This window comes from Perognathus longimembris, chromosome 7 (assembly GCF_023159225.1).
Source record: "Perognathus longimembris pacificus isolate PPM17 chromosome 7, ASM2315922v1, whole genome shotgun sequence".
Taxonomy (NCBI): domain Eukaryota; kingdom Metazoa; phylum Chordata; class Mammalia; order Rodentia; family Heteromyidae; genus Perognathus; species Perognathus longimembris.
Genome location: NC_063167.1, coordinates 16,003,786 through 16,030,760, shown reverse-complemented (window position 1 = coordinate 16,030,760; position 26,975 = coordinate 16,003,786). Strand labels below are relative to the sequence as shown.

The 26,975-nt window shown below is 56.2% G+C and overlaps 3 protein-coding genes across 3 annotated transcripts in view; 1 reads left to right on the top strand and 2 right to left on the bottom strand.

Moving 5' to 3' along the window:
• Positions 1-301: 301 nt before the first annotated feature.
• Positions 302-24,316, top strand: Ubxn11 (UBX domain protein 11). The gene is made up of 15 exons (XM_048352099.1): positions 302-344; positions 5,130-5,229; positions 6,242-6,270; positions 6,767-6,865; positions 10,437-10,537; positions 10,998-11,052; positions 11,686-11,762; positions 14,469-14,595; positions 20,555-20,769; positions 21,000-21,077; positions 21,881-22,001; positions 22,119-22,222; positions 23,763-23,836; positions 23,922-24,062; positions 24,142-24,316. The coding sequence occupies exons 2-15, from the start codon at positions 5,159-5,161 to the stop codon at positions 24,314-24,316; spliced, it is 1,467 nt and encodes a 488-aa protein (XP_048208056.1). The 5' UTR covers positions 302-344; positions 5,130-5,158.
• Cep85 (centrosomal protein 85) overlaps positions 19,246-26,975 on the bottom strand; it is a 46,508-nt gene continuing 38,778 nt past the window's right edge. The window contains exon 15 of the transcript XR_007211537.1: positions 19,246-19,256. The gene's annotated coding sequence lies outside the window, so the exon portion shown is untranslated. The remainder of the gene's footprint in view (positions 19,257-26,975) is intronic.
• On the bottom strand, positions 24,962-26,229 carry Sh3bgrl3 (SH3 domain binding glutamate rich protein like 3). The gene is made up of 3 exons (XM_048350577.1): positions 26,064-26,229; positions 25,515-25,682; positions 24,962-25,395 (listed from the first exon to the last, which is right to left on the bottom strand). The coding sequence occupies exons 1-3, from the start codon at positions 26,109-26,111 to the stop codon at positions 25,330-25,332; spliced, it is 282 nt and encodes a 93-aa protein (XP_048206534.1). The 5' UTR covers positions 26,112-26,229; the 3' UTR covers positions 24,962-25,329.

The window sequence follows — 26,975 nt, the reverse complement described above, 5'->3', positions numbered from 1 at the left end:
AGCCAGACCCAGGTCACACACTCTCCGGTCCAGAGGCTCCCAGCAGTCCCCTGCACCTAGCCCCAGGAGTTTTCTTCTGTGTGTCTTGGTTGCTGTGGAATGAATGAACTCTCTTTCACTTGAGACCAGTAGTCCACTGAGAGTAATGGATTCTGGGATTTGCAGGAGTCCTGCAGAGGCGGGACTCCGTCGTCCAATAGCTTTTGAGTGTAGTACACTGAACCCGCCTCCGCTGGCTGCTGGTTGCTCTGATTAGCCGGTGAGGAGGTCACGTGCCTGGTTGCCCAGGAAACAGCGTGACAACAAGATGGCGGCGCCGTGGGCCGGCTGGACCCTCCAGGGTGGTGAGTCACACCGATGTACAGCGCTCCCCGTGCTTTTCTGTCCCTGAAGTCCCCACGCAGGCTGGGGCCCCCGGTCCCCGAGGCACCTTGATCTCTGCAGGCCTGGCTTTCTCAGGCTGGCCCCTCGCCCAGAAGCGGGTTTGCCCCTCCGCTCACGTCGTCCCCGCGCGGGGGCGACGCGGCTCTCGGGGCGGGGTTCGGCCGCGGTGAGAGCGGGGCGCGAGCGCGGCCCGAGGCGGGTGGGGTGCGGGGGCGCCCCTAGGCCGAGGGGGCGTGGCGAGGGGGTGTCAGCCACGCCCGGTACCGCACTGGGTTTGGTCCCAAAGATGGAGACGCACGGTTCGTGGTTGAACCCTCAGCACCGGGATGGAGCGTGAGACCGGCTTTAGGAACCCCCACAGTGGAGGGTCAGGGACCCTAGCCTGAGGGAGGACACGCAGTCCTGTCCTCAGCAGGTCCCACACCGCACCGAGGAGGAAGCACAGTTTTGCCCCCAAGGCCTCCTCTAACCTGTGGGAGGTTCTGTCCGGAGACAGGGTCGGGGGGTCAAATTGGGTGGAGTGAAAAGGGAAGTGGAGCAGTGTGGCAACCCCCAAGAGTGTGGCACCAGGGTAGCCAGCAGTGGCCATGGAAATAAGGTGCCACTGTGAGAGAACATGGTAGTGTTTCAGCTGCTGAGTTTGGAAACTGAGGGCATTAAGGGAGAAGGATGGAGAGAAACATTTTGTAATTGAACAGTGTGGTCCCACTAAGAATAGGGAAGATGTAGCCAGGCGAGGGTGGCTCACGCCTGTAATCCTAGCTGACAAGGAGGCTGAGATCTGAGGTTCCCAGTTTGAAGCCAGCCCCAGCTGGAAAGACTCTGTCAGACTCTCTTCTCTCCAACTAATCACGGAAAAGCTGGAAGTGGAACTGTGGTTCAAATGATAGACTGCCATCCTTGTGTGGAAAAAGCTAAGGGACATCATCGAGGCCCCAAGTTCAAGCCCCAGCACGGACACACGCACAACAATTAGCAGAAAGATGTTAGGTTTGGTTGTCCAAGGTCCACGTTTTTCTTTTTTCCCATGAGGGCTTTATTATAGGTGTCACTCTTTTAAAGGGTAAATTTCAATCACTTGTAGTATACATGCCATTTGTATGAAATGTCCATAATGGGCAAGTCTATATATAGAGAAAGTAGATTGTAACTGCCTACAGCTGGCTGAAAGGGGTGGGGACTAAAGGTTACAGGGTCATTTTAGGATGATGGAAATGCTCTGAAATTGGGATGATTCTTACTCAAGTCCATGAATAGGTTAAAATCTTTATAGTTTAAAAGGGTGAAGTGTATTAATTATACCTCAAAGTTTTTTTTAAGAAAAAGATCATATGTGAGGGGCTGGGAATATGGCCTAGTGGCAAGAGTGCTTGCCTCGTATACATGAAGCCCTGGGTTCGATTCCCCAGCACCACATACATAGAAAACAGCCAGAAGTGGCGCTGTAGCTCAAGTGGCAGAGTGCTAGCCGTGAGCAAAAGGAAACCAGGGACAGTGCTCAGGCCCTGAGTTCAAGGCCCAGGACTGGCAAAAAAAAACAAAACAAAACACATCATATGTGATTCCATTTGTATAATTTTATTGAAGTGGAAATTGCAGAAGCTAGGTGTGGTGTCACAGGCCTATAACTCCAACACTGAGGGGGGTTGAGGTAGGAATATCTTGAATTTGAGGTAACATAGTGAGACCCTGTTTTAGAAAAGCGAACAGAACAAAGCCAGCACCAGTGGCTCACCCTTGTAATCCTAGCTTCTCAGGACACTGAGATCTGAGGATCCATGTTTGAAGCCAGTCAGGGCAGGAAAGTCCATGAGACTCTTATCTCCAATCAAGCATGCCCAAACAGGGAGTGGTGCTGTAGTTCAAAGTGGTAGAGTGCTAGCCTTGAGTGAGAAAGCTTCGAGTCAGTGCCCAGGCCTTGAGTTCAAGTACCAGGACAGACAAAAAAAAAGCAATGGAACAAAAACAAGGAAGAAAGAGAGGGAGGGAGAAAACTTCCAGAGAGTGTTAGGCCTAGAGAGGGGAGGAAGATGTGTATGATCAGTTGAATTATAAAGAGGCAGCAGAAGGAAGACTTATCGGGGACAGAATAGATCTGCATCTTGATTGCTGTGGTGGTTAGATAGTACCTACCCATATGATCAGATAGCATAGGCCTATACCTACAAACTGTACATAAGCAGTTTTCTGAACTTGATATTATACCTTAGTTATAAAAAAAAAAGTCACTATGGGGGAATACCTGGGTGAAAAATCCATGTGACATCTGTACTGTTGCCCTAATTTGCTCTGGAACTATAATAAAATAAAAATATAGAATCAAATAAAAAGCCAAAATATGACTGAAACAAACAAAAGGGAAAAAAAATCATAGAAGAGTTAGCCTGGGTTTGGGTCAGGAAGAGAGACCATTCCAGAAGGGGAGTTGAGGGAGAGGACCACACATATTTGTAAGGCACTCTAGTGGCTCGGCTGGCTCAAATGTACAGGACGTAGACAGGGACCAGATCACTGTATTAAGGGATTTGGGGCTCTTGGTGTTTTTTTTCCCTTCTTTATGGGGTTTTGACTCAAAGGCCTTCCACTTACTTGGTGTTGGTATGCTCTCCTCCATTTTGGGCTGGACAGTCTCCATCCTAGGCCTTAGCGGCATCAGTGGAATACCCTCCACCCAGACCTGAACTCTGTCCTGCCTACATGTTATTTTCAGCATCCAGCTGCTTTTCATCTCATTTGGCAGGTACTCTACCGCTCTAGCCCTTTAGGCTTGTTCTATTTTCAGAGAAGGTCTTACATTTTGCCCTCAGCCAGCCTCTAAGCCATACACAATCTTTTTGTGCTGGTACTGTGGCTTGAACTCGGGGTTAGGTGCTGTCCTTCAGCTTTTTCACTCAAGGCTAGTGCTCTACAGCTTGAGCCACAGCTCCATTTCTGGCTTTTTCATGCTTAATTGGAAACAAGAGTCTCATGGACTTTCCTGCCTAGGCTGGCATTGAACCTCAGTACTCAGGTCTCAGCCTCCTTAGTGGCTGTGATTACAGGGGTGAGCCTCTGGTGCCTGCCCCTATGGAGTCTCGCTAGGATGGCAGATGTCCAGCTAATGATCGATGTGGGGGTCACACTGTTGTTTTGCTTGTGCTGGCATTGAACTGCAGTCCTGATCTCTACCTCCTAGGTAGCCGGGATTACAGACATGGGCCATAATACTCAGCTAGAATTTTGGATTCTCAGTTTTGTGTTACGAAGATCCTTCCAGAAGCACGTGAGGTTGAGGGAGGGACTCACAAGTGACTGTCCTCCGTGGCTTTATAAGCCATGATGCTGCCCAGACAGCATAGTGGGCGGGGCAGGGTGGGGAGGCCAGATGGTAGAGGAGAGCCTGGTTTTTTCAGGGAGACTGCTCAGGAAAGGGCATGACCTACGTCCCAGACTCTAGAATGAGGGTGCAGGAGGCTGCCTCCTGGCAGCAGAGGATCCCCGACTAGGCCGATGCAGGCCTCTGATGGAGAACAGTACCACACATTTCCTAGGAGGAATCTCGGGCTTATCCTGAAAAGGTTTGGCTCAGCGCCTCCCTAATGGATGCCTTGCCTTTGGTTCCAGGACTTCTAGGTCTTAATCACTTGCTATAGTGTGTGTTAGGGAGATCAGGAGCCAGAGTCACATTCCTCTTTCTGGAGGGAGGAAGGAAGGAAGGGAGAGCAACATTTAAAAGTGCCCAGACTTGTGAGCCAACAACAGCCACTCACAGGTTCAAAGGTTTCCTAGGAGCTTAGCGTTAGGCTAGATGTTTGGTTCTATTTATCTCTTTGTTTGTTTATTTGCCCCAAACTGGGACTTGAACTCCAGATCTGATGCTTTTGTTCTTTGGCTGGTGTTTTACCACCTGAGTCATACCTCTGGCCAGGGCTGGATGTTTGGGATCTTGAATCTCTCAGTACCTTACCTGGCTGGTACTGTGTCTGTCCACATTTTACTATGTCTGTCCAAGGACCTGAAGCCCTGCTTATGCAGGACTTTGGCTCTTGTCCTTCTTATCACCCAGGCTCCTAAAAAAAAGTGTAAGAGTGTGTGTGTGTGTGTGTGTGTGTGTGTGTGTGTGTGTGTGTGTGTGTACTAGGGCTTGAACTTGGGGCTTGGATGCTGTCCTTTAGCTTTTTTTGCTCAAGGCTGGTGCTCAACCACTTGGCCACAGCTCTCCGTCCAGCTTTTTGCTAGGTAATTGGAGATAAGAGTCTCATAGACTTTTCTGCATGGGCTGGCTTTGAACTTTGATCCTCAGATTTCAGCCTTGTGAGTAGCTAGGGTTACAGTCACAAGTCACTAGTGCCCAGCATTGTGCTCTGTTTTTACTGAACCCTCCCTGTGTGTTGGCCCTTCTGCCTCTGAGATTTTGGGGGGGGCATGGCACCTAGGTTCTGGCAGGAAGCTGGGAGACGCTTGGGCTTTGTGTCAGTCAGCTCACTGAGGGATGAACAAAAGCCCCAGGTCTCCTGGTAGTCTTCTGCTCAGGGTTTAAGCTTGGGGAAGCTTCAGATGTCTGACCCACCTCTACAACCCCTTGGCCAAAGGTCTCCATGCTCAGAGCAGAGTTGGGGAGCAGAGGAGTAGCCTGATGTTAGATGCCCAGCATTGGAGCAGTGAGGCCATTGCTCTCTAGCTGTGCTCCTTTAGGAAGAGTAGGCAGGGAAGGGAAAAGCTTCACACAGAAGCTCCTCAGGGCTGACTTCCCTCTTTCCTCTCAGGGAGCTCCTGAGGACCGGACTTTAGAACTATGAGCTCACCTCTGGCCTCTCTTAGCAAGACTCGGAAAGTGCCTCTGCAGTCAAAGCCTGTGAATCCTGGGTATGGATCTGGCCTCCTGGGGTCCTTGTGTCCCTCACCCTGTCTCCTCTTTATGCGTCCTCCGGCCAGAGGAGAAGGACTCTTATGTCTTGGGGAAGGCAAAGTAATTACAAAGATTTCCCTGACCACCTTCTTTCTCTTCTTTCACCTTCTGGGCACCTCTGCTTTATGCTAACCATAGACTAGATTGTGTCTCGTGTGTGTGCACACGTTCACATGTGCGTTATGTGGGTGCGTGCCCATACTGGGGCCTCACTCAGGACCTGTGCTGTCAAGGCTGGTGCTCTATCACTTGAGCCACAATGCCACTTTGGTTTTTTGCTGGTTAGCTGATGATCCAAGTCCCATGGCCTTTTCTGCTCAGGCTGGCTTTGAACTGGGGATCTTCAGATGTCAGTCTCCTGAGTAACTCAGATTGCAGATATGTGCCACAGGCACCTGGCTGGATGGTTTCTTTTTGTGAAGCGTGGGCCTTGTGGGAGTGGCGCAGCGCCTGTCATTTGCTGTTTACCAGTTCTGCGAATGCTGATGTGCTCACAGCCCTGAGCCAGGTCCTGTGCTGGGATTTCAGTAAAGGAAATCTCTTCTATCTGGCAGTCTTTGCAAAGGCTTTTAAAAAACCTTTAATTCCTTCTGAACACACTTGGTGTCATTCTAAGGCCAAGGCAATCTAGAGAAACCGGGGGGGAAGGGGGGGGGCAGGCAGGCCTGGCATCCCCCCGCCCCTTCAGAGCAGAGCTGGGGCCAGCGTCCAGGCTCTGGGATCTTGGCGTCTTCCCAAAAGTGGCTCACAGTGCTCATGTTCTCCACGTGGAGGAAGGAGTCCACACTCCCAACGTGTCCCTTGGCTCACCCTGGCTAGGGAGGGGATGGGCTGGAAGTCCTCGGGAACCAGAGGCCTGGCCTCCCTCCCTCCAGCCTTGGCCTGGGGCCTGGGGCCTGGAGCAGCCCCTTGGTAGCAATCCAGGGCTCTTAATTTGTGTTTCTTCCTTCTTCCTGCCTGGGATCGCAGAAGGCGAGGGATACGCATCTACGGAGATGGTAAGTTTGCCCTCTGCCCTCTGCCCTTGTATCCTCCTCCCCTCCCACCTGTGTGGATTCAGTATGGCTGGGACGCTGGGGAGAGACAGTGTGATGAGGCCCACTGGCCAGGGTCTCGGCCTGCGGCCCAGGCGGTGCCGCTCCCCACCCCTCTCTGGGAATCCTGGGTTTGAAGATACGGGACCCTGCCCCCTGGGAAGACATGTGCCCACTAACATTTAAGCCCCTTTCCCCATCATGGGATACCTATAGATGCCTAGAAACTATGCAGAAGCCAAGAAAAAAACCTACCCCAGAGGGGTCGCATCCAGCTTCCTCTTTCAGCCCCCAAAGCCTTCTTCTGGGAGCCCTGGTCTCATATTGCTGCCCTGACCTCTATGTATTTTTTTGGGGGGTGGTGGTGGTATATAAGCTGCTTTGCTCTGGCCAGGGTGCAGGGCCGGGGCTCTCTCTGGCCTGGGCCCCAGAGCAGTGACCTGGGTGTTTCTGTCTGCAGAGGATGAAGTAGACATGCTGAATGATGGGAACGACTCTGAAGAAAAGATCTGTGCCCCTTCCTGCTATGGTGGCATGGGAGGCGCCTTGAGCAGGCAAGGTGAGAACAGAGGCCTGAAGGGAGCAAGGCTCTAAGAACCATGGTGCCTGCTTGTACCTCCTGGCCAGCTGTGGCGTGCGCCTGTCCCCCAGGGCCAGGAGGCCTGGCCAAGCCGCAAGCTGGGCCATGGCGGGAGCCTTGGGAGTCTCCATGAAATGAGGGGAGAGCTGGGCCTCTGGCTGCCTGCTTCCTTGTCTGCAGGGTCTCGCTCCGGCTCCCCCAGGTGGCCCACTTCATCTACCCAAAGCTGTGGCCACACAGCCAGTCAGAGTGGCTTCCAGAAGGAGGGAGGATCGAACACCCATGGGGACAGAGAGAGACTGGGATGAGTTGTGTGAATCAGAGCCTGAGCTGGGAGTCTGGGGAAGCTGGGGATGAGGCTAGAACTTTCCACCAGCTGTGGTGCCTCTGCCTCCGTTTCCCCCTCTGTGAAGGCTGTGATGTGACACTGTTTTGAGGGAAGACCCCAGCCCGTGCTGGGCATACGGAGTGCTCAGAGTGGCCGCCCCCTCCAGGAGAGAAGCATTAGGAAAGCGTTTGACAGGTGGGGAATGGAGGTAGAAGAGATGGAGCAGGCCTGTCCCCACTCAGTCACAAAGCCAGGATCTCCAACACCCAGCTGAAGTGTTAGCACCTGGAGTGGTAACCACAGCAGCCACCTCCTTCAGTTAAAGGAGTTGTCCATTCTCGGCTCCTTGCCTTTGCTTCTCTCCTGCCCAGCCCAGGTCTGTCCCCACTGAGTTCTCCCATAGGGCCTGCTTCGCAGCAGGACTTAAACAGCAGCAAGCACCGCCCCCCTCCCGCCCCTGGCCCGCCCACTCAATGGCACCTTCTGCTCTGGCTGCCCTGATGTTGACCTCCGATTGCCTGCTGCCCCCAGGTCCTGCTGCCCTCCTAGCTCTCCTTGCCAGGTCCTCCTTCCCGCTTCCCCTCCTCAGTCCTCAGCTTCCTGGACTCTTCCCTCTCTCCACTCGGCCTGTGAGCGCATCCCTGCATCCCTGCAGTGTGTGCCAACAGCTCTAAGGTGGACCCATGGTGTGAGCTGGGCAGAGGGGAGACCTGTCATCCTCTGAGGAGGCAGCGACAGGGCTGAGGACTGAGTGACTCAAGATGATGTGCAGATTTCCTCACCATCCTGTGTGGCCGTCCCGCCATGGCTGCACTTCCTGCTTCTGATATAGTAAGGATGCTGGCCACGAGAGGAACAAAGCCTGTTTCTTCCCACCTCTCCTCTCTTTACTCAAACGTGCAGCACACACGTGTATGTGTGCACACAGGCTTGCCAGGTCTGGGGTTGAACTCAGGGCCTGAGCACTGTCCCTGGCTTCTTTGTGCTCAAGGCTAGCACTCTGCCACTTGAGCCACAGCGCCACTTCCGGCTTTTTGTGTATATGTGGCTCCGAGGAATCGAACCCAGGGCTTCATGCATGCTAGGCAAGCACTCTTCTGCTAGGCCACCCATCCCTCTTTCTTCCTTTTTTTGTCGTTGTGGGGCTTGACCTCTGGGCCTGGATACTGTCCCTGAGTTCTTCAAGGCTAGTGCTCTACCACTTGAGCCACAGTGCCATTTCCGGTTTTCTGGTGGTTAATTGGAGATAAGAGTCTCATGGACTTTCTGCCCAGGTTGGCTTTGAACTGTGATCCTCAAATCTCAGCTTCCTGAGTAGCTTGGATTAACAGGTGTGAGCCACTAACACCTGGCTTTTACCCTAACATTTTATGTAGAAAGCTGAAATAATAGAATGATTACTCATATGTCTTCCACTTCAATAACAGTTGGTGATATTTCTCCTCATTGCCTACTCTCTCTCCATCTCCGCAAGTACACAAATGCAAAAGTACTTAGTGCATGAACAATTTAGAATTGCAGAGATCATGACATTTCATCTCCATTTCAGTACTCATCTCCTAAGAATAAGGAAATGCTTAATCACATTATTACTGTGCCTAACTGTATGAATAATTGAACAATATATATATTTTTTTTCTTGAACTCTGGGGCTGTCTCTAAGCTTCTTTTGCTCAAGGTGAGCGCTGAACCACTTAAGCCACAGGAAATTATAGTCTCACAGACTTTCCTGCCCAGGCTTACTTTGAACCATGATCCTCAGACTTAAGCTTCCTGAGTAGCTAGGATTACAGGTGTGAGTCATCGGTGCCCGGCTTTATTTATTTATTTTACTGTTTTTTTTTTCTGCTACTGGTGATCAAACCCAGGACATTGTACTTGCTAGGCAAGTGCTTTGCCACTGAGCTACATCCCAGCCCATGAATGATAACTCTCAACATTCAAGTTTTCCCAGTGGTCCCATGTACCTCCGAGAGAGAATTTTTTCCCCCTTCTCATCTAGGGCCTAACAGTCATTCGCCATATGTGGTTGTTATGCCTCTTTAAAGTGGTTTCTGTGCCTTTCAAATCAGTGGCTCTAGCTTCTTTGTTTTGTTTTGTCTTGTTTGTTTTGTTTTTGTTTTGCCAGTCCTGGGCCTTAAACTCAGGGCCTGAGCACTGTCCCTGGCTTCTTTTTTGCTCAAGGTTAGCACTCTACCACTTGAGCCACAGCGCCACTTCTGGCCATTTCCTATATATGTGGTGCTGAGGAATCAAACCCAGGGCTTCATGTATATGAGGCAAGCACTTTACAACTAGGCCATATTCCCAGCCCGGCTCTAGCTTTTTCAAGAGTCCTAGTCACTTATTTTGCAGAATGCCTCCCCCTCATCATTCTAGATTTGTCTGAGAACTGGAGTACAGGCTTTTGGGTGTGTGTGTGTGCCACTACTGACACTTGAACTCAGGGCCTTGGCTTTTTCACTCAGGGCTAGTGCTCTACCATTTGAGCTACAGCTCTGCTTTCAGCTTTTGGCTGGTTAATTAAAGATGCAATCTTACAGACCTTTCTACCCAGGCTTGCTTTGAACCATGGTTCTCATATCCTAGCCTTGTGAGTAACTAGGATTCCAGGCATGAGCTGTCGACACCTGGCTCAGGAGCTTATGTTTTGAAGTCCTAGGAGTTGAACTCAGGGCCTTTGGCTTGGCAGGTGCTCTACTGCTAATGCCTTGCTCATCCCAGGTGTTGAGGTTTGATTGGACTCTGGATGACAAGTTCTTCAGTGCACCCCGGTTTCCTGAAACAGCTCCTATACATCATGGGACTGTGAAGATCTGTATAAACTGGGTCTATATGAGCTACATAACGAGTGTCATGAGTTAGCTACTTTCTTTTCTTTTCTTGTCAATTCTGGGGCTTGAACTCTGGGCCTGGGGTCTGTCCCTGAGCTCTTCAGCTCAAGGCCAGTGCTCTACCACTTGAACCACAGCACCACTTCCAGTTTTCTGGTGGTTAATTGAAGACAAGAGTCTCATAGACTTTCCTGCTCAGGCTGGCTTTGAACCGTGACCCTCAGGTCTCAGCCTCCTGAGTAGCTAGGATTACAGGCGTGAGCCACCAGTGCCTGGCCTGAGTTAGCTACTTTCAGTGCCTTGTTTCCCGCCGTTGGAAGCTCCTCCTTGGCCTCCCTTCCTCACTCTTGGTGCCAGGCCTAGGCTGCAGAGACCGTTCACTCGGCAGGGTCTTCCTTCGATGACTCGGAGCTGATGACCTCCCTGGCAAAGAAGGTACAGGACCTGGAGGAGCAGGTGAAGCAGCAGAATGATGAGCTACTGTCCAAGGTAGGACCCCAGGAGGGAGGGGGCCAGGGAGCTCCAGGTGGAGCAGGTGTGTGTGTGGGGTTTCAAACCCCAGCCCCCCTGAGTCTCCTGATTTGCCTGGAACTAATCTGGATCTGTGACACAAGCAGGATGACTGGAGGGCTTTGGCACTGCCAAGCAGGGCAAAGCAAAACCTCAGACCGGGTGGAACAGCAGGCTACTAAACACAGCTGGCACCGTGCCCTTCTCCCCAGACCGGGCCCTTGGATGGGCCCCATACCTTTCCCACATGGGACCACAAGGTTGTCTGAGGCAAACGAACAGTGGCCGGCCACTGGCTGTTGGGCACGGGAGCTTTACACTCCTCCTACAGTCCAAAGTTAGGAATCCTCCTGTTGAAAGGACTGAAGTTTACCTCCTTTCTCCCCTGGGGCTATGCAACCTGCTGGGCCTCACACTCCCTCGTGTCTCACTGCTGCAGGACCAGAAGATCCTGGCCCTGGAGAACTTGGTACAGAACCTCCAGCAGCAGCAGGGTAAGAGGCCCAGGTCAGGCCCCTTGCCTGGGCCCTGGGGCTCCTGGGAGCTTAGACGGTGACTTTGGAGTGTGGGGGCTCCCAGAGTATCAAGCTCACCCCTGCTAAGGGCTGGACAACTGGGCCCAGAGAAGGACAGCAAGCTAGGACAGTGCTGGAGAGTCCGTGCCCGCCTGCCTGGGGCTGCGTCCCCCGAGCACACCCCCCCCACACCCCAAAGCATGGAGGAGCCACACTCCAAGGGCATTCGGCCTTTTTCTTTTTTTGGTACCCATCCTGGGGCTTGAATCAGGGTCTGTGTGTTATCCCTTAGCTTTTTTTGCTCAAGGCTAGTACTTTGCCCTTTGAGCCACAGCTCTACTTCCAGCTTTTTGGTGGTTAATTGGAGAAAAGAGTCTCATGACTTTCTTCCCTACACAGCCCAAAGCCAGTGAGCTTCCTAGGCCAGAATCCTAGATCAGCGATGCTCAGAGCTCAGCCTCCAGAGGAGCTAGGATTACAGGCATGAGCCACCGGCACCGGCTTTGGTGGCCTTTTGAGAGCCCAGGCACCTCCCTGCTCCAGAATCAGGGGAAATCTGAGAGCCTAAGTGATCAGGGGACCCACGGTCCCTCACCCCCATCTTCCCCTTAGGTGGGCTGTCCAGACAGCAGCAGGAGGAGCTGGAGACCACATGTATGCAGCTACAGCGGCAGGTCGGGGAGATGGAGGTGAGAAGCGGGGCCTGGGGGTATGTGTGCGGGATCCAGCTAGCCCTGGCCCTGGCCCTGCAGGAACCAGGTCAGAGCCTCCCTCTCTGAACCTGCTCTTAGCAACAGCACGCTCAGAGCCCACACTCACAGTTTAGAGGCCCAGGAAAGTGTTCCATTCCAGGAATCCTCTCTTTTTAGCCCCAGTCAGACGCTGAATGTGACCTGATTGGGCCCAGCTCCCAAGTCCTTACTGTGACTAGCTACAGGGCCTTCCTCTGGTTCTTTGATCACAACTGCTCTTTCCTACCCCAGGACCTTTGCCCATGCGGTGCCTTGAACTATTCTTCCCTCCCCTTCAGCAAGTTTTTCCTCATCCGCAGTCATTTCCTCCAGGCTCCTCTGACGTCTGGCCTGGGCAGGTTCCTTATCCTTTGATCTCTTCCCTGGTGGGGCTGTGAACTCCTTGAGGTAAGACTAGATCACCTAGGACCGAGCACGGAGGCCTTCTTTGTCTCTGGATGTGATTTCTCACTCACCTAGGGCCTGGGTCACCTTCGGCGCCTTGCTCCCTCTCACACAGCCAGGCTTGACCTTCTGGGCATTGAGTGCAGGGGAGAGTGGAGCAGGCCTGCGTCCTCAGCACCCCCTCCCTCCACCCTGCCCCTCCCCACTGGCAAAGCTCTCCTGGGATCAGCTGCTCCCTCTCCAAACGCAGTGCGTTTCCAGTGGCCTGGCGCAGAACCACAGGCACAGACCACCTACCCAGGGCTGTGGGCTCCACACTGTGCCCGCAGGGAATGGGGCACCCCACGGGACCCCTCTGAGTAGCTCCACCCAAGATGAGGACTACCCCCCCCCCATAGCCCAGCCGAGGGCACTAGTGCCTCATGTGCCTGTACAACCTTCATTTCTTTTACTTCTTTTTTGGTGTTGGTGATACTGAGGTTTGAACTCAGGGCTGTGTACTCACCAGGCAAACAGCATAGCACCTGAGCAATTCCCCAGCCTTCTTTGCTTTGTTTATTTTTTTGAATAGTGTCTTTATCCCTGAGCTGGCCTGGGCCACGGTCCTCTTAATTATGTTTTCTGTGTAGCACAGGCACGTGCAACCATACCTAATTCCTCCCTTCCTCTGTCTCTCCTCCTCCTTTTCCTCTTCCTCCTCTTCTCTTCCTCCTTAGTGCTAGAGAGTGAACCTAAAGTCTCACATATGCCAGGTAAGCACTACCACTGAGCTACACCCCAGCTTCTTATTGGTTGAGAAGAGCTGTGGAGAACCTTTTGCCCCGTCTGTGCTCGACCTGCAATCCTCTTGATCTCTGCCTCATGAGCAGTTCCAATTACACGTGCTTCCCATGTTTAACAGACTTCAAGTGCTCCTGTGTGTCGGGATCTACCACACTGAGCATGCTCTGTCCCTGCCCTCATGGGGCTGACAGTCTGCAGAGTACCCAGAATGACACAAGTACAGAGAGCACAGACCACTACAGGGATGGCATACGTTGGGGACTGGCCACTCTGGGGGTGACAGTGGCCATGAGATAGGGAGGGTGAGGAAAACAGATGAGAGGCCTCCCCTTTGCCCTGGGGATTTGGCTGTGGTTGACGTGAGGGAGTATGACGGAGTCAGGCCAGGCCAAACACATGCGTGTGTGTGTGTGTGTGTGTGTGTGTGTGTGTGTGTGTGCGCGCGCATGCGCGTGGGGCTTGGCCTTGGTGTGGCTATGGATTCTATTGGGGGGTGGGCAATGGAACTTTCAGGAAGGTGTCAGTAGAAGGGGGCCCTGAATGAAAGACACCCTGCTATGCAGTTGGGCGGGAGGGAAGAACCAGTGGCAGCCTGGGGGGAGGCAGGGTTTGGGTGGGGCAGGGGGGGGTACTGCTTCCTGAGATGGGAACCGGAAGGGGAGGGGCCTGGGAAGTGAGAACAGATAGGTAGGTGGGAGGAGTGGACTTTGAGTACTCATTCATTGGACATTTTTGAATGGTCATGAATAAGACTGGAGCTCAGAGATGGGCTATGCACTGGCTATGAATTTGGGTTTTGTCCATATTTATTTGGTAGTGGATAAAAATTATGAAGAATAGAGTCTAGACAGGGCTGGGGCCTGGGACCCTCACAGGCCCAAGCATGGTAGAAATGGGGAACCAGCAAAGGAAATGACCAAGGGGCAGCCTTTGCCAAAGGAGGTAGGTGTTGAAAGGGGAAGGCAGAACAGTGCTCACTGGTCTGGCAATGAGCAGGATGCCAGTGGCTGCCCTGTGAGCAGGTTGGGTGGGGAGGAGGGAGGGGAAAGGGGTGGAAGAAAGGGAGGGAGACAAGGAGACACCAAGGGCAAGTGTAAACAGTCCAGAAGTTTCCCTGTGACCCAGGCTGGTCTTTGGGCGGCCATTTCCTCCCAGTCCCGCAGTGTTGGGGGTCCCTGCCTGCTCCTCCTGTTCAGGCCAGAACCACAAGGCCTGCACAGCCCCAGAGACAACTTGACCGAGTTCTTCTGGCATAAGGCATTGTGTTGAGGCTTTGTCATCTCCGTCATGCAGGGGCGGGGAAGGGGGCAGGGAGGGCATGACCTTCAAGGTCACAGGCAGAAAATGGCCAGTGCCCTCAGCACATGCTTTATCTTGTTGGCTTGGGGCTGAGGACTGGGGCTCGGGCTGGTGCTCCTTTTCCTTGGGCAGGGTCTGGCTGACGGCACCCCACAATCGCCCCTTCCTTCTCCACAGCGTTTCCTCAATGACTACGGCCTGCAGTGGGTGGGAGAGCCCATGGACCAGGAGGACTCCGAGGACAGGAGAGCCCCAGAGGACGATGGGCAGGCCTGGATGACAGCCAAGAAGTTCTGGAAGCCAGGTAGAGTAGAGGGCCTGCCTTGGCCCACTTGTAGCAACTTCTTGGTTTGCTATTCTCTGGAGCCCCCTCATCCAAGCCTCCCTCTCCTAGCATGTGGCCCCTGAGGGAGCCCAGGCCTCATCCCCAATCCAGGCCAAGGCCTCCATCATGAGCTGCTGTCAGTACCTTCCCTGGTCTCACTCCAGACCCTGTGTGCTCATCTCTTCAGTCCCAGAGACTCAGTCACAAAATGGAACATTTGCCTCAGGCTCCATAGTTTACAAAATGTCAGTCTTGCCAAAACAAAAGCTGTTGCCAAAACAACAACAACAACAACAAGCCAGGCCTGTAATCCTAGCTACTCAGGAGGCTGTGATCTGAAGATCATTGTTCAAAGCCACCCTGGGCAGGAAAAGTTCATGAAACTCTTATCTCTAATAAATTACTACTAAAAAAGACTGGAGTTGTGACTCAAGTGGTAGAGCACTAGCCTTGAGCAATAGAAGCTCAGGGACAGACCCTGAGTTCAAGCCCCAGGACCAGCACGTACACATTCACCTCTGCCTCCATAAAAGCACCCCAAACTCCAAAAACATCACTTACTACTTGTGTGTTGTTTGTAGCTCACAAGGTATTTTCAATTTTATTTTTTTTTGCCAGTCCTGGGGCTTGAACTCAGAGCCTGGGCACTATCCCTGAACCACTCTGTGCTCAAGGCTAACGCTCTACCACTTAAGCCACAGCCGCATTTCTGGCTTTTTCTGTGTGTGTGGTGCTGAGGAACTGAACCCATGCTAGACAAACACTACCACTGAGCCACATTCCCAGCCCTAGTTTTCGTTTTTTTTTAATTTTCCCCTGGCACTGGGTCTTGAACTCAGGGCCTTGTGCTTGCTCAGCTTGCTTGCCTGGCTGGTGCTCTACCGCATGAGCCATGCCTCCAGCTCAAAGTATTTTCATAAAGTCTTTGTCAGGGGCCAGAGGGTAATGCGCTCTTCTTTGTGTGTGTGCCGGTCCTGAGTAATCCATTTCACACAGGAACCAGCTGAGGCTGGTGTCTGCATTCCCTGTCAAGTGCAGGGTCAGACTTAGGGCCGAGAGCCCACTGAACGGTGATTGCAGTCATACAAGAGGAGAAATAATGCCTGGCCTCAAATGGCCCCGGTGAGCTGGCGGGAGGGGGCAGAGCAGACAGATGGGGAGGCAGGATCCATGGCCTTGGTGGCTGGAGGAGGGGGAGGAGGAGCGTCAGGGCGGCCCCGGGAGCACTGCTGTGGAGCGACGTGGTGCTGGGGGAAGGCAGACGAGCAGCTCACCTGTGCTGTCAGAGCCCAGGGTCAGAGGGCATGGCCGTCCTCGGCCGCTGTGCCAGGGCCCAGTGCAGGGCACGTCCTGGCCCTCCTCCTGCTTCTCAACATAGGAAGGGCCTTGATCGAGCTCTTCCTGCCTCATGGAAACGTGTTCTCCATCCCTGGCTGCTTTCCCTCGTGGGCCCTCCCGCTCCTCAGGTGCCAGCCTGCTCCCATCTTCAGGCCGCGGTGCCAGCACCGGCCTCTAGCTGGCTGAGGCTCCGCGCGCTTCCTTGCTTCCCCTTCGGCTGGTTGTTGATCCCCATGGGCTCAGCGATAAGAGGCCCACAGGCGGGGGAGCTGAAGCATCTGTACAGGGCCAGAGGGGTTGATGAGAATGTTCTAGAGCCGGAACTCTCACCTCAGGAAGGAGAATCCCCCGTCGAGGGACCTGGCAGAGAGGAAGCTTTGCCAAAGGCCTGGCCTCGGGCAGGCTCGAGATACTGAGCATTCAGTGGGGTGCTGTGCTTGGTGCTTGTGGGGCGTGGAGACACACAGTGGACAGCCCTGCCCTGGTCACCTCATGGACCAGGCCCTGGGCCCAGGGCTGGACCGGCAGGCAACTCTGATCTCCTCTCTCTTGCTTTGAGTTCCTGCCCTCCCTCTACTCTACCCCCACCCTGTGTCCACCTCCACCCCAAGTCCAAGCCTCTCGCTCTGCTGTGTATCTTTCTAATACCCCGGCCAGGCTGCATTGAGCAGCCTTCTTCACTTGTCCCTTGGCCGCCACCTGGGTTCTCCTCCCGGCTCACACTCGGGGCTAGCCTGGCTGCCCTCCACCCTCACCCCTATCTCGAACCCTTGCTTGTACTGGATCCCCCGGAAGACCTTGCTTCCTTCTCTTGCATTCTTTGTAGCTCAGCTCAGAGGCACACTCCTCCAGCGAGGCCCAGCCGGCACCTGTGCTGTGCCAGGCCTCGAGCTGCCACCACGGCTGTGCGGGCACCTCTTGTGGGAGGGGCTCACACTGGGGGATGGAGACTGCAAGCCTCTTCGTCCACTTCCTTCCATGTGGTCATGAACCTGACTATCGACCTGTGTTACTTCACCATTGTGTGCCACAACACCCAGCACCGTGCTTGGCACAGAGGCCAGGGCATGTGTTCCTTTACCGGCTTGGTGCCCAGTGCCCCAGGCTTGGACCATAGAGCACATTGAGACAATGCAAGGATTTAGTAGGGACAGGGCAGTGCTGAGCTCAGTGCCAGGGGTAGAAGAGAGAGCAGGTGGGATCCCGCAGGCCTGCCTTGGTCACAGGTGAATGTGCTCCATCACTAACCGGACTCAGTCTCTTGTTTCTGCCTGGCTCCTTTGGGGAGTGGAGGGAATGGTAGATGCACTCTCCAGAGCAGGCGTGGCGGGCTGGGGTGTGCTAACAGTCTGCTCATTGTTATGAGAGTCTGGGTGAGGTGTCGTCGGGGCAGGGCAGCATGTCTGAGACGGACATGGCACCTTGGGTACCACAGGATCTGGTCCTCCTTCCAGAGAACCTACAGGGGCCTCTGTTCACCCCACAGTGGCAGGAGCCGGCCCGCTCCAGGCCGCGTGGCCTCCACAATGACACTTAGCACGCGCTCGTGCCACTGCTTGTTCAGATCAGCGCGTGCTTGTGGAACAGCCCTCAGCGTGTGTGTCACACAGGCCCAGGGTGGTTGAAAGGCCACCAAGCAGGGACAGAATGCCAGGGGACTCGTGAGCACCCAGGTGTGCCATGAACCCAGCAGGGAGGGAGAGGGGCTCCTGGCAAGTTTCTCAGAGGACTGGGGGGTGGGGTGGCCGCAGCTTGAGCCAGCATCCGGTGAGCAGCGTCCGCCATCTGCCAGGCGCCTCCTCCAAGCCCCACCGCAGCCCTGGGACGCCCTCGTGTCCTCATCTGGCAAAAGAGGCCCAGCGGCAGCAAGGCCCGCTGCCCAAGCTCACAGCACTTGGAGGCCGCTGCCGGGGCTGGTTGAGAAGTGGGCTCTCGGAGCCTCCGGAGTTGGCTTAAGGAGCCTGGCCTGGCCTGCCTCTCCTCACCCCCCTTTGCAACCCAGCCATGGGCTCTCAGGGTGAGGCCTCAGCGATGATCTGGCTCCCAGCACTGCACCCCTGCCTAGTAAGGGGCCCCCAGGAGAGGCCTCCCTAAAGCCAGCTCAGGTCCATGAGCGTGGAGGCTGCCGCCCATGCCCTGCGTGCCCGTGATCTGGGATGGGGCACCTCACAGGGCGCTCTCCTCCTCTGTCACTGGGAATGGGCAGCTCCTGCCCCTAGGCCGGCCGGCTCCCTGGTGGGAGTTAGGGTTAGGGTTCTTGTCTACCCATTCCACAGAAAGGCTAGCTGTAACTCAGAGGAAATATTTCCCAACCCTCATCCTGCCAACAGCCTGGGGCGGGACGGGACTTACCTTCTGGCCTTCCTCACTCTGGGTGGCTCCCACTTGTCGTTGCCCCCCCCACCTCTCTGCCAGTCGCGGGGCTTGAACTCAGGGCCTGAGCACTGTCCCTGAGTTCTTTTGCTCAAGGCTAGCACTCTACCCCTTGAGCCACAGCACCACTTGCAGCTTTTTCTGTGTATGTGGTGCTGAGGAATCGAACCCAGGGCTTCATGCATGCTAGGTAAGCACCCTGCCACTAAGCCACATTCCCAGCCCCACTGCATCTCTTTTATGACACAGGGTTGGAGCTCTGTTGGTCACTCATGAGACTGGCTGGTGGCTCACTGGCCTCATGTTTCTGTGGTTTGGTGGCCATACCTGTCTTCTTCCCTCTGCCCTGAGTTGATCACAGCTGTGATTCTTTCTTGGGTTTCTTGTCTCCTTCCTGGCCGTCATATCCAGTAGCTTCCCATGCCACCCTGCTCTCATTTTTCCAAGCCGCAGCCATTTGGGCTATGCAGAACACTGTATTACCAGTCTGGTCTCTAGGCAAGCATTCTCCCACTGAGCGGTTTCTCCTGCTCCTCAAGCATTCCCTTGGCACATTCTCTCTACCGCTGCTTCCTGGCATTCTCCCCTGGGCGTCCTCCTGTGGCCTTCCCTGCTGGTTACCCTGTGTCTGCCAGGCCCCAGGAGCACCGTGTTGGGTGCCATGCCTGGGCTGCTCTGGGTGGTCTGCTTGGGCCAAAGCCACCTGACCTTTCCTGGCCTCATTTTCCCTCAGCTAGAGGAAGATGGATGGGGCTGGTCTTGCATGAAATGGTCTTTGCTGTTGTGTTGTACATTTACCAATGTGTGCTTAATGTAGTTACTTATTAAAGGAGAATGTCTTAATTATCATTGTGAATCATACCGTAGATGCCCAGAATGTTCTGTTTTTCCTGGGATCACAGGGACTGGGGAGGAGGAGGAGGGCAGGCCTAGCCCCCGTGCTAGTGGCAGATGTGGGGGGAAGGAGAAAGGGGAGGGCTGCCCAAGCCTGCCGTTTTGGCAACTGTGAAGGCAACAGGAAGCAGCCACCACCCGCATCTCTTGCCTGGTACAGCTGCTACACCATTGTGGGGAAAGGGACTTGGGTCCCCAGAGCCCTGGGCCACATCCTGCCACAGCCTAGCTGTCGTCATGACAACAGCTTCCAAGCAAGCCCACCAAGTCCCTTGTATGCTGGAAGCTTACCCCCCAGGGGGCAACCCCTTTGGGGGCTAGGACCCTTCAGACTGCAGACCAGGCCTTGGCCGGCCCACAGGCAGCGTCCCGCCTGCCCTGCGTCAGCCGTGGCCATCTCCAGCACCCCGTCAACACCCCCTGAAGTCAGGGGGTTAGAGTTGGATATCAGAGCTTTGGCAACTGCTCAAAAGGGTCTGTGACCTGGAAATATTTGCACAACCCGAGAGCGGCCCCCACATCTGTTCTGTGCAGCAGCTGTCCCAACATCCCCCCAATAGCCCTGCGTCCCCACCTCTGACCTCCCCTGCCTCGTGATACAGATGCATGGGAAGAAACAAGATGCCGAGGCCGCGCAGTTCCAGTTCTTCCCCTGTTAACTTGCCAGGTGGCCTAGGGCGAGTCATGGTCGAGTCTCTAGGTACATGGAGATAACTATCCTCTGCCTCACAGCCTCGGGATGGGCGTGAGGACCATGCGTGCAAGGCAGAGCAGGTAACAACCCAAGAGAGCTCACCTTGTCCCGAGCCCTTCTGTGGCCACCTTGGAACCATCCAGCCGCCCTGGGAGGCCGACACTTGGCATTCCATTCTAAAAGAGAATGCTGCGACAGAGTGCCAAATGAGCCCTCCCAGGGCACACAGGTAGAAGTGGAAGAGCCGGGACTGGAACCATGAAAGCTGTGATCCCGAGCCGTGAGCCCTGCTCTGCAGTTTTCAGTTGCCAACCCCGTGCCTGACACAAAGCTGGGATCAAACCCTGCTTTTATGTCCTGCTGCGTTGTGTTGCTAAGTAAACCACTTCACTCTCCAATCCTGTTTTCTCTTCTGAAAAAATGATTAGAGCTTTTAATTTATAGCCTAGGGTCAGTGGTGGTGGATATTTAACCCCCTGTCTCAAAGTAAGTGCTCAATAATAGATCTCGTTATCCCGTGTTAGTTATCCTTCCTTTCCCTCAGGTGGCCACTTAAGGAGACTCTGAGGCTACTCCCCAGCTTGAGAGGGGCTCACAGAAGCCACGAAGAGGCTCATGGGCATCTATCCTCTTTGCCAGGGGATTCACTGGTGCCCCCTGAGGTGGACTTTGACAGGCTGCTGGCCAGCCTCCAGGATCTCAGTGAGCTGGTGGTGGAGGGGGAGCCCCAGGTGCTGCCCGTGCCCGGTGGGGCTCGGCTCGGAGTCCTGGAGCCCATCCCACTCACGCTCTACCGGAACGGCATCATGATGTTCGATGGGCCCTTCCGGCCTTTCCACGATCCCGCCACACAGGTAGGTAGGAGCTGGAGTGGGGCTGGGGCTGGGGGCTCTCCTGCCTGCCCACCGTTGCGTGGAGGTGGTAGAACCACTCACCCCAGGCCTAGCTTGTCCTCCACTAGGCATTCAGCCCCCTATCCAAGTCCTAGGGCGCCACCTATTCCGTGTGAGGCTCCGGCTAGCCAGGGTCTGCCATCCAGACACTGGTTGGCCTCACACCTTTACCCTTCCTCTTCCCCCTGCAGCGCTGCCTCCGCGACATACTGGATGGCTTCTTCCCCTCAGAACTCCGGAGTCTGTACCCCGATGGGGTCCCCTTCAAGGTGATGGGCTTGTTTCTCCACCTCCACCTTTCCCGTGTAGAGAGAAGGGGGATACACAGCTTCCCCAGGCTCGCTGAGGGACAGCCAGGGTCCCATCTCAGGGGAGCCTGCGGCCCCACAGCACGCAGCGCCCTCTGCTGGCACCCTGGGGACATAGCCTCGGCACCAGGGCCGTGCCCTTCCTGTCCCACCCAGCATGCAGGTCCCTGAGGAATCTCAGCACCAGTGGCCTGGCTTTCCAGGGGCTACTGAAGTCTTGTGGGTGGGGTGGAAGGCAGCGCCATGAGCCACCATCACCCAACACTGGGCAGGTGCTGGCCAGGCTGCGAGGACATGCGATGAGCCACTCTGTGGCCAGGCGTGCGTGAGAGCAAGTGCAGAGGCCGTGGCTGCAGGGGGCAGCGGGTTATTTCCACCGGAGGAAATGCAGTGTGAGTCATGGCTGGGAATACTGGATGTGTTTATTATCAACACGGGGCCTTGGAGTTGTGTCTTGATGAGGTGAGAGAGTCGGTTTCCTCCTGACATTCATGCCCTCTCCCGGCGAGCTTCTGACAGGGGTCTGAGGGCGTCGGTGCTGTGGCTTCAGCTGACAGAGAAGAGGGGTGCTTGTGGGAGCAGGGCTCAAGGAGGTAATGGGATGACGGTGGCTCTACTTTCCCAGGGCCTCCATTGCCTTCTCTGCAAAACGGGGATTCCATTAGCCCGTCCCTTGACCTGTCCTTGGGGCCTGTGGGCCAGCGGGAGCGCGGGTAGGGCCCAGGGCTGATGAGCTGGCTTGCCGCTGTCGCTCTTCCTTTCAGGTAAGCGACCTGCGTGATCAGGTCTACCCGGAGGATGGGCTGGGCCCGCTCCCAGGTGAGGGACGTGTAGTGGGCTGGCAGAGGATGTTCAAGGCCCAAGACAGGATGGAGGAGCACCCAGGTGAGCCAGGTGCCAAGGCTGAGCCAGCGGTTGGGGGTGTGGGCAGAACAGGCTCCCGGTGGCCCCCAGCACTCCCGGTCCGTCCCGATGCCTCGGTTCCCAATGCCCTCCCTGCAGGCTCCACGCTGACTGCTGAGAAATTTCTAAGCAAGCTCCCCAAGTGTGTGATCCGACAAGGCGAGGTGGTTGACATCCGGGGCCCCATCAGGGACACCTTACAGGTGAGGCCAGCCTCCATCTCCCTGACTTCTCGGGATGGGCGTGGGGGAGGCTTTATTACCAGGCCCGGCCCAGCCTGAAGCACCTGTCCAGAGGCCCAGGCGAGGCCCAGGCGAGCGCTCGGCGTCTGCTCCTAGAAGCCAGTTGGGTTGACTGTAAGTGGTGCAAGGTCAAGAGTCCACCTGGGGGGGGGGGGGCAGTGAGCCCCAGACGCAGGCCATGCCCTTACACAGCTCTGGGTCCCCTACAAGCCCCTCGCTTTCTCCCTGTTCCTAGAGCCACCCATCATGCTGCACTTCCTAGGTCTCCACCTGAGAAAGGCGCAAACCTCAGCTTTGCAGACTTCCCTGCTTCCTTCACCCTCATGTTGCTAAATACTGTCCAGCTTGCCCATCTGTAGACCTCTGACCCCTCCATCCCACTCTCCACCCGCCCTCCTCTAGCCTCCAGCGCTGACCCCCTCCTCCATTCCTGCCCCTGCCGGCCAAACTTCCCCAGCAGCCTGTCCTGTTGAAACCACAAAGGCCAGGCACCAGCAGGCTCATGTCCATAATCCTAGTGACTCAGCGGATGTGACCTGTGCATTACAGTTCAAAGCCAGCCTGGGGAAGGGAAGGCCATGACACTACCAATTAATCACCAAAAGGCCAGAAGTGGAGCTGTGGCTCAAGTGGTAAAGTGCCAGTCTTGAGAGGAAAAAAAAGCTCAGAACAGTGCCCAGGCCCTGTGTGTAAGCTCTAGTATTGGCTTGTATGTATGTGGTGTGTACACACACACGCACACGCGCACGCACACACACACACACACACACCCAGGGCTAGGAATGTGGCTTAGTGGTAGAGTGCTTACCTAGCATGCATGAAGCCCTGGGTTCAATTCCTCAGTACCACATAAACAGAAAAAGAAGTGGCGCTGTGGTTCAAGTGGTAGAGCGCTAGCCTTGAGCACAGAGAGGCTCAGGGACAGTACCTGGGCCCTGAGTTCAAGCCCCAGGTCTGGGAAAAAGAGGGAAAAAAAGATCACCAAAGAGAAAAATTCCCCCGAGTTCCCATTCCGCATCACCGGCCACTTCCTCTCCCTCACTTTTTTCGTCCAGACCAATGTGGCTCCCACCGTGAACTGCTGTCCATTTCCCCAAGGTTTCTCATCTTCTTGGGTGTTCTTGACCTCAGGATCTTTGTCCCTGCTGTAGGAAACATCCCTGCCCCCATCCCGTTTCTCAGCTCAGGTGTCATGCCTAGGGGAGCCCTCCCTGACCAGAGGGGGGTCAGCCACAGCTTGCCCACTCTCTATGTGGGCCTCTCTCCCCTCCCGCTCCTCACTGGACGGGGGGAAGGCTTCTCTGGAATGATGGCATTGTCTCCCTGGGCACTCTTCCCCTTCTACTTCCTCTCCTCGGGCCTCAGTTTACACAGAACACCCCATCCTCTGGCTGGTGGACTTATCCATTCTTGCTCAAAGCTGAGCTGGCCCCCTCCAAGGGTAAGGGGCCGACTCTGGTGGGGCCCAGGGATCTGTCCGCTCTCCGCTGATACCTTTCAGAACTTCTGCCCATTGCCTACCCGGATCCAGGAAGTGGTTGTGGAGACGCCTGCTCTGGCGGAGGAGCGTCAGAGGTGAGGGCAGGGCAGGGTAGGGCGGGGCAGGGCAGGGAGGCGCCCCGTCTGGCCCCTGGAGCCCTGACCAGTTCTTGGCCTGCAGGAGCCAGGAGTCCCCCGACATGCCGGCGCCCCCGCTCACCACGCTGCGCATCAGGTCTGAGAACGGGGAGCAGGCCTTCCTCCTGATGATGCGCCCTGAGGACACTGTGGGCGATGTGCGCGCCCTGCTAGCCCAGGCCAGGTGGGCCAGGGCGCGGCTGGGGGCACGGCAGGCTGTGGTTCTGTGACCCCCGCCTCACCTGCTCCTCTGGCCCCTCTAGGAACATGGATGCCGCTGCCTTTGAGATCCTCAGCACATTCCCACCCATCGTCTACAGGGACGATGCACTCACACTGCAGACTGCAGGCCTGGTGCCCAACTCCACGCTGCTGTTGCGGACACCCAGGATCCAGCCCATCAACCCCAACTTTGTTCCAGGCTCTGGCCCCAAATAAAGACCCGCCATGAGCTCTCCAAGGCCCTCTTGGCAGAGCTGTCTCCAGAGGAAGGCTGAGGCCCAGCTGGGTAGGGAGGGGGCGGTAGGAACACTTCCAGTCCCTCTGTAACTGGAGCCCCAGCTGGCGGGCTTGGCTGCTGTGTCTTTGTCTTCTGGGTTCCTCTTTCTCCTAAGCCGGGCTAAGTGGATTCTGGGAGGAGGGGATTGGGAGAAGGAGGGCTCCTGAGGGCGTGGCCCTCCCCAGCTAGGTTTGAGTGGCCAGCAGATAGCAGCGTACAGACAGGCATAGGCCCGCAAGCTGCTGGGGCTACTTCCTCCATAGCACAAACAAACCTGCTGCCACTACATCCATGCCCTCAAAACTGCCGGAATCACAGCTGATCACCCATTCCCACGACACACCCACAGAGCCGGCCTGCTCCAACACAGAAGGCAACGGCAATCAATGCCAGGCATGCAAATGGACACCCCACAACATGCACAGGAACCAGCGGGGACCCAGCTCTCGCCTCCAGAAACCACCAGTTCACACAGGCATGTGGGGCCACACGGATCCAAACGCATGCAGCACACAGGTGACACGAGCAGTCTCAGCCGGCAGCCTTACCCGGGGCAGGGGCCCAGGCCACAACCAGACAGACAGTGCCAGTGGAATGGGCATTTAATTGTCTCTAGGATGCTCCCAGAAAGGGGACTGCAGGGCCTTTGGCAGAGCTCTGGCTAACGGAACCAACAGAAATGTCCATCAGCCAACGCCAGACAGGAAGGCAGCCCCCAAGGCCTGGCTGGGGACAGACAGCATTGAGGCTGTGGTTTAAGACAGTTTCTGAGCCTGGTGAATAAGGAATGCTGCCTTGGAATGGAAGGGAGGGCTCTAGAAAGAGGGAGGAGGAAGGCTTGAGTTAGGTGGGGGAGGGAGTCGAAGGTCAGGTTAGGAATGACGGGGAGTTAGTGGGTCACAAGGTCCTTTCAGGCTGGGCAAGGTCTGTGGGGAGAAGATGGTGTGGAGACTCAGGCCAGCTTCAGGAACTCCTGCAGCGTGTTCTGTTCCACAGCCTCCACGAAGAGCTCATAGTCCTGGGAGAGGGGAGTGGTCATTTGAGCGCAGGCACGCCAGGCTCGTGCTGTGTCTGATCCTCTGACAGCGCACCCCCACCCCAGCTCTCCCACCTCCCGCCCCTGGGCCCTGCCCCTACCCCGCAATACTGGTCCCCGTTGACAATCTGGGGTGGGGTGGCCTTGGGGTTGCCTGCCAAGGCTCGCATCTCATCCCGCAGGGCGTTGTCCTGGGAGATGTCTACTAGCTGGTACTGGATTCGCTTCCCATCCAGGATGCGGGTCACCTCGCTCTGCTGGGACTTGATCTAGGGGCAGAGGGTGGATAGGGTTAGCGGGCGATCTGGATGGCTTGTGGTGGGAACTCTGGGCCTCTGCCCCCGGCCACTCTTAGAGGATGCTGACCGCTAGGGAGGGAGTCAGGAAGGCAGGACAAATCAGGCTCGGGGTGGCACCGGACGAGTGGGACGGCCACCAGGGTGGGGTGGGAGAGGAGTTGGGGTGGAGGGGGCGCGCTGCGGCGGGTGCGGGCCCCGGAGTGGGGGGTGGGCGCCGAGCTCACGCCCGGGCTGCTGAGGACCCAGGATGGCCAGTGAGCGGGCCGCGGATCCAGGTCTGCCCGCACCTCGCCTCCGTCGCGGGGGCGGGTCCCGGGCTCCGGGCCGGCGCGGGCCCAGGCGCACACTCACCTCACGGGAGCCGGTGACCGAGGTGCTGTAGACGCGCAGGCCGCTCATGCTGCAGGCGGGCGGACGTGCACACGAACCCGGAGACGGTGGGAGCGGGAGCGGCAGCTGCACGGCAGAGACGACGCCGCCGCTCGGGAGCGGTTTCCTTCCTGCTCCACCCGCGAGTCACCGCGCTCAGGACCAATGGGCAGCGCAGGCGGGGAGGCGGGGTCTCCCGAGGCCCCACCCCTCGGTCCCGCCCCCTCCTCCCCCGCCCGGGAGGAGTCAGGCGCCGCGGACCCCGCTCCTCGCTCAGCGCCGCCCTCGCAGCCCTGCTCTTCGGGGGCCCGGGGGAGGCGGGGTGGGGCCAGACGGCAGGAAAAGCGCGGGAGGAACGTTCAGGCCCGGCTTGCCGGGCTCACGGGCTCGGTGCCTCCGCCACTTACTGTGCAGGAAGAAGTCCCATCATCTAGCCTAGCTTGGGGTTCTAGAAAAGAGGCATCGCAGGCAGGCTTAGACCGGGGTAGTGGCAGGAAGCGGGGCCACGCCCTCCAGAAGCCGGTGGCGACCGGGCCAGAGGCCAGCTGGATGGCTCTGCCAAGCGAGGAGGCGAAGGCAAGATCCACAGCTGGCTTGGGGATGGTCCCAACTCTGCGCGTCAGCGGCACATTAAGGCCACCATCTCAGCAAGACACGGGGGGGGGGGGTGGTGCTCAAGGGGGACTGCAGCAACCTGCCCAGCTGGGGCCCCTAGCTTCCTGCTGGGTTGGACACAATGCCTCCTTCCCCAGACCAGGGCTCAGATTGGTAAGAGCCCAGGAACTACCCAAGCCCTCCAAGCAGTGTCTGCGTGGCTCTGAGAACACGCTCGGAAGCCACGGAAAGCCGCCGACTCTGACTTCCTCTCTGAGGGGGCTGCTGAAACTTTCCAGT

What these genes read in the sequence shown, in the direction of transcription:
- Ubxn11 (XM_048352099.1), top strand. Translation starts at nt 5,159, where the DNA reads ATGAGCTCACCTCTGGCCTCTCTTAGCAAGACTCGGAAAGTGCCTCTG. An exon ending in ATGATGAGCTACTGTCCAAG is followed by an intron (nt 10,538 to 10,997) that starts GTAGGACCCCAG and finishes TCACTGCTGCAG; the next exon opens with GACCAGAAGATCCTGGCCCT. An exon ending in CCGATGGGGTCCCCTTCAAG is followed by an intron (nt 21,078 to 21,880) that starts GTGATGGGCTTG and finishes TCTTCCTTTCAG; the next exon opens with GTAAGCGACCTGCGTGATCA.
- Sh3bgrl3 (XM_048350577.1), bottom strand. Translation starts at nt 26,111, where the DNA reads ATGAGCGGCCTGCGCGTCTACAGCACCTCGGTCACCGGCTCCCGTGAG. An exon ending in CGGTCACCGGCTCCCGTGAG is followed by an intron (nt 25,683 to 26,063) that starts GTGAGTGTGCGC and finishes CTCTGCCCCTAG; the next exon opens with ATCAAGTCCCAGCAGAGCGA. An exon ending in ACGGGGACCAGTATTGCGGG is followed by an intron (nt 25,396 to 25,514) that starts GTAGGGGCAGGG and finishes CCCCTCTCCCAG; the next exon opens with GACTATGAGCTCTTCGTGGA.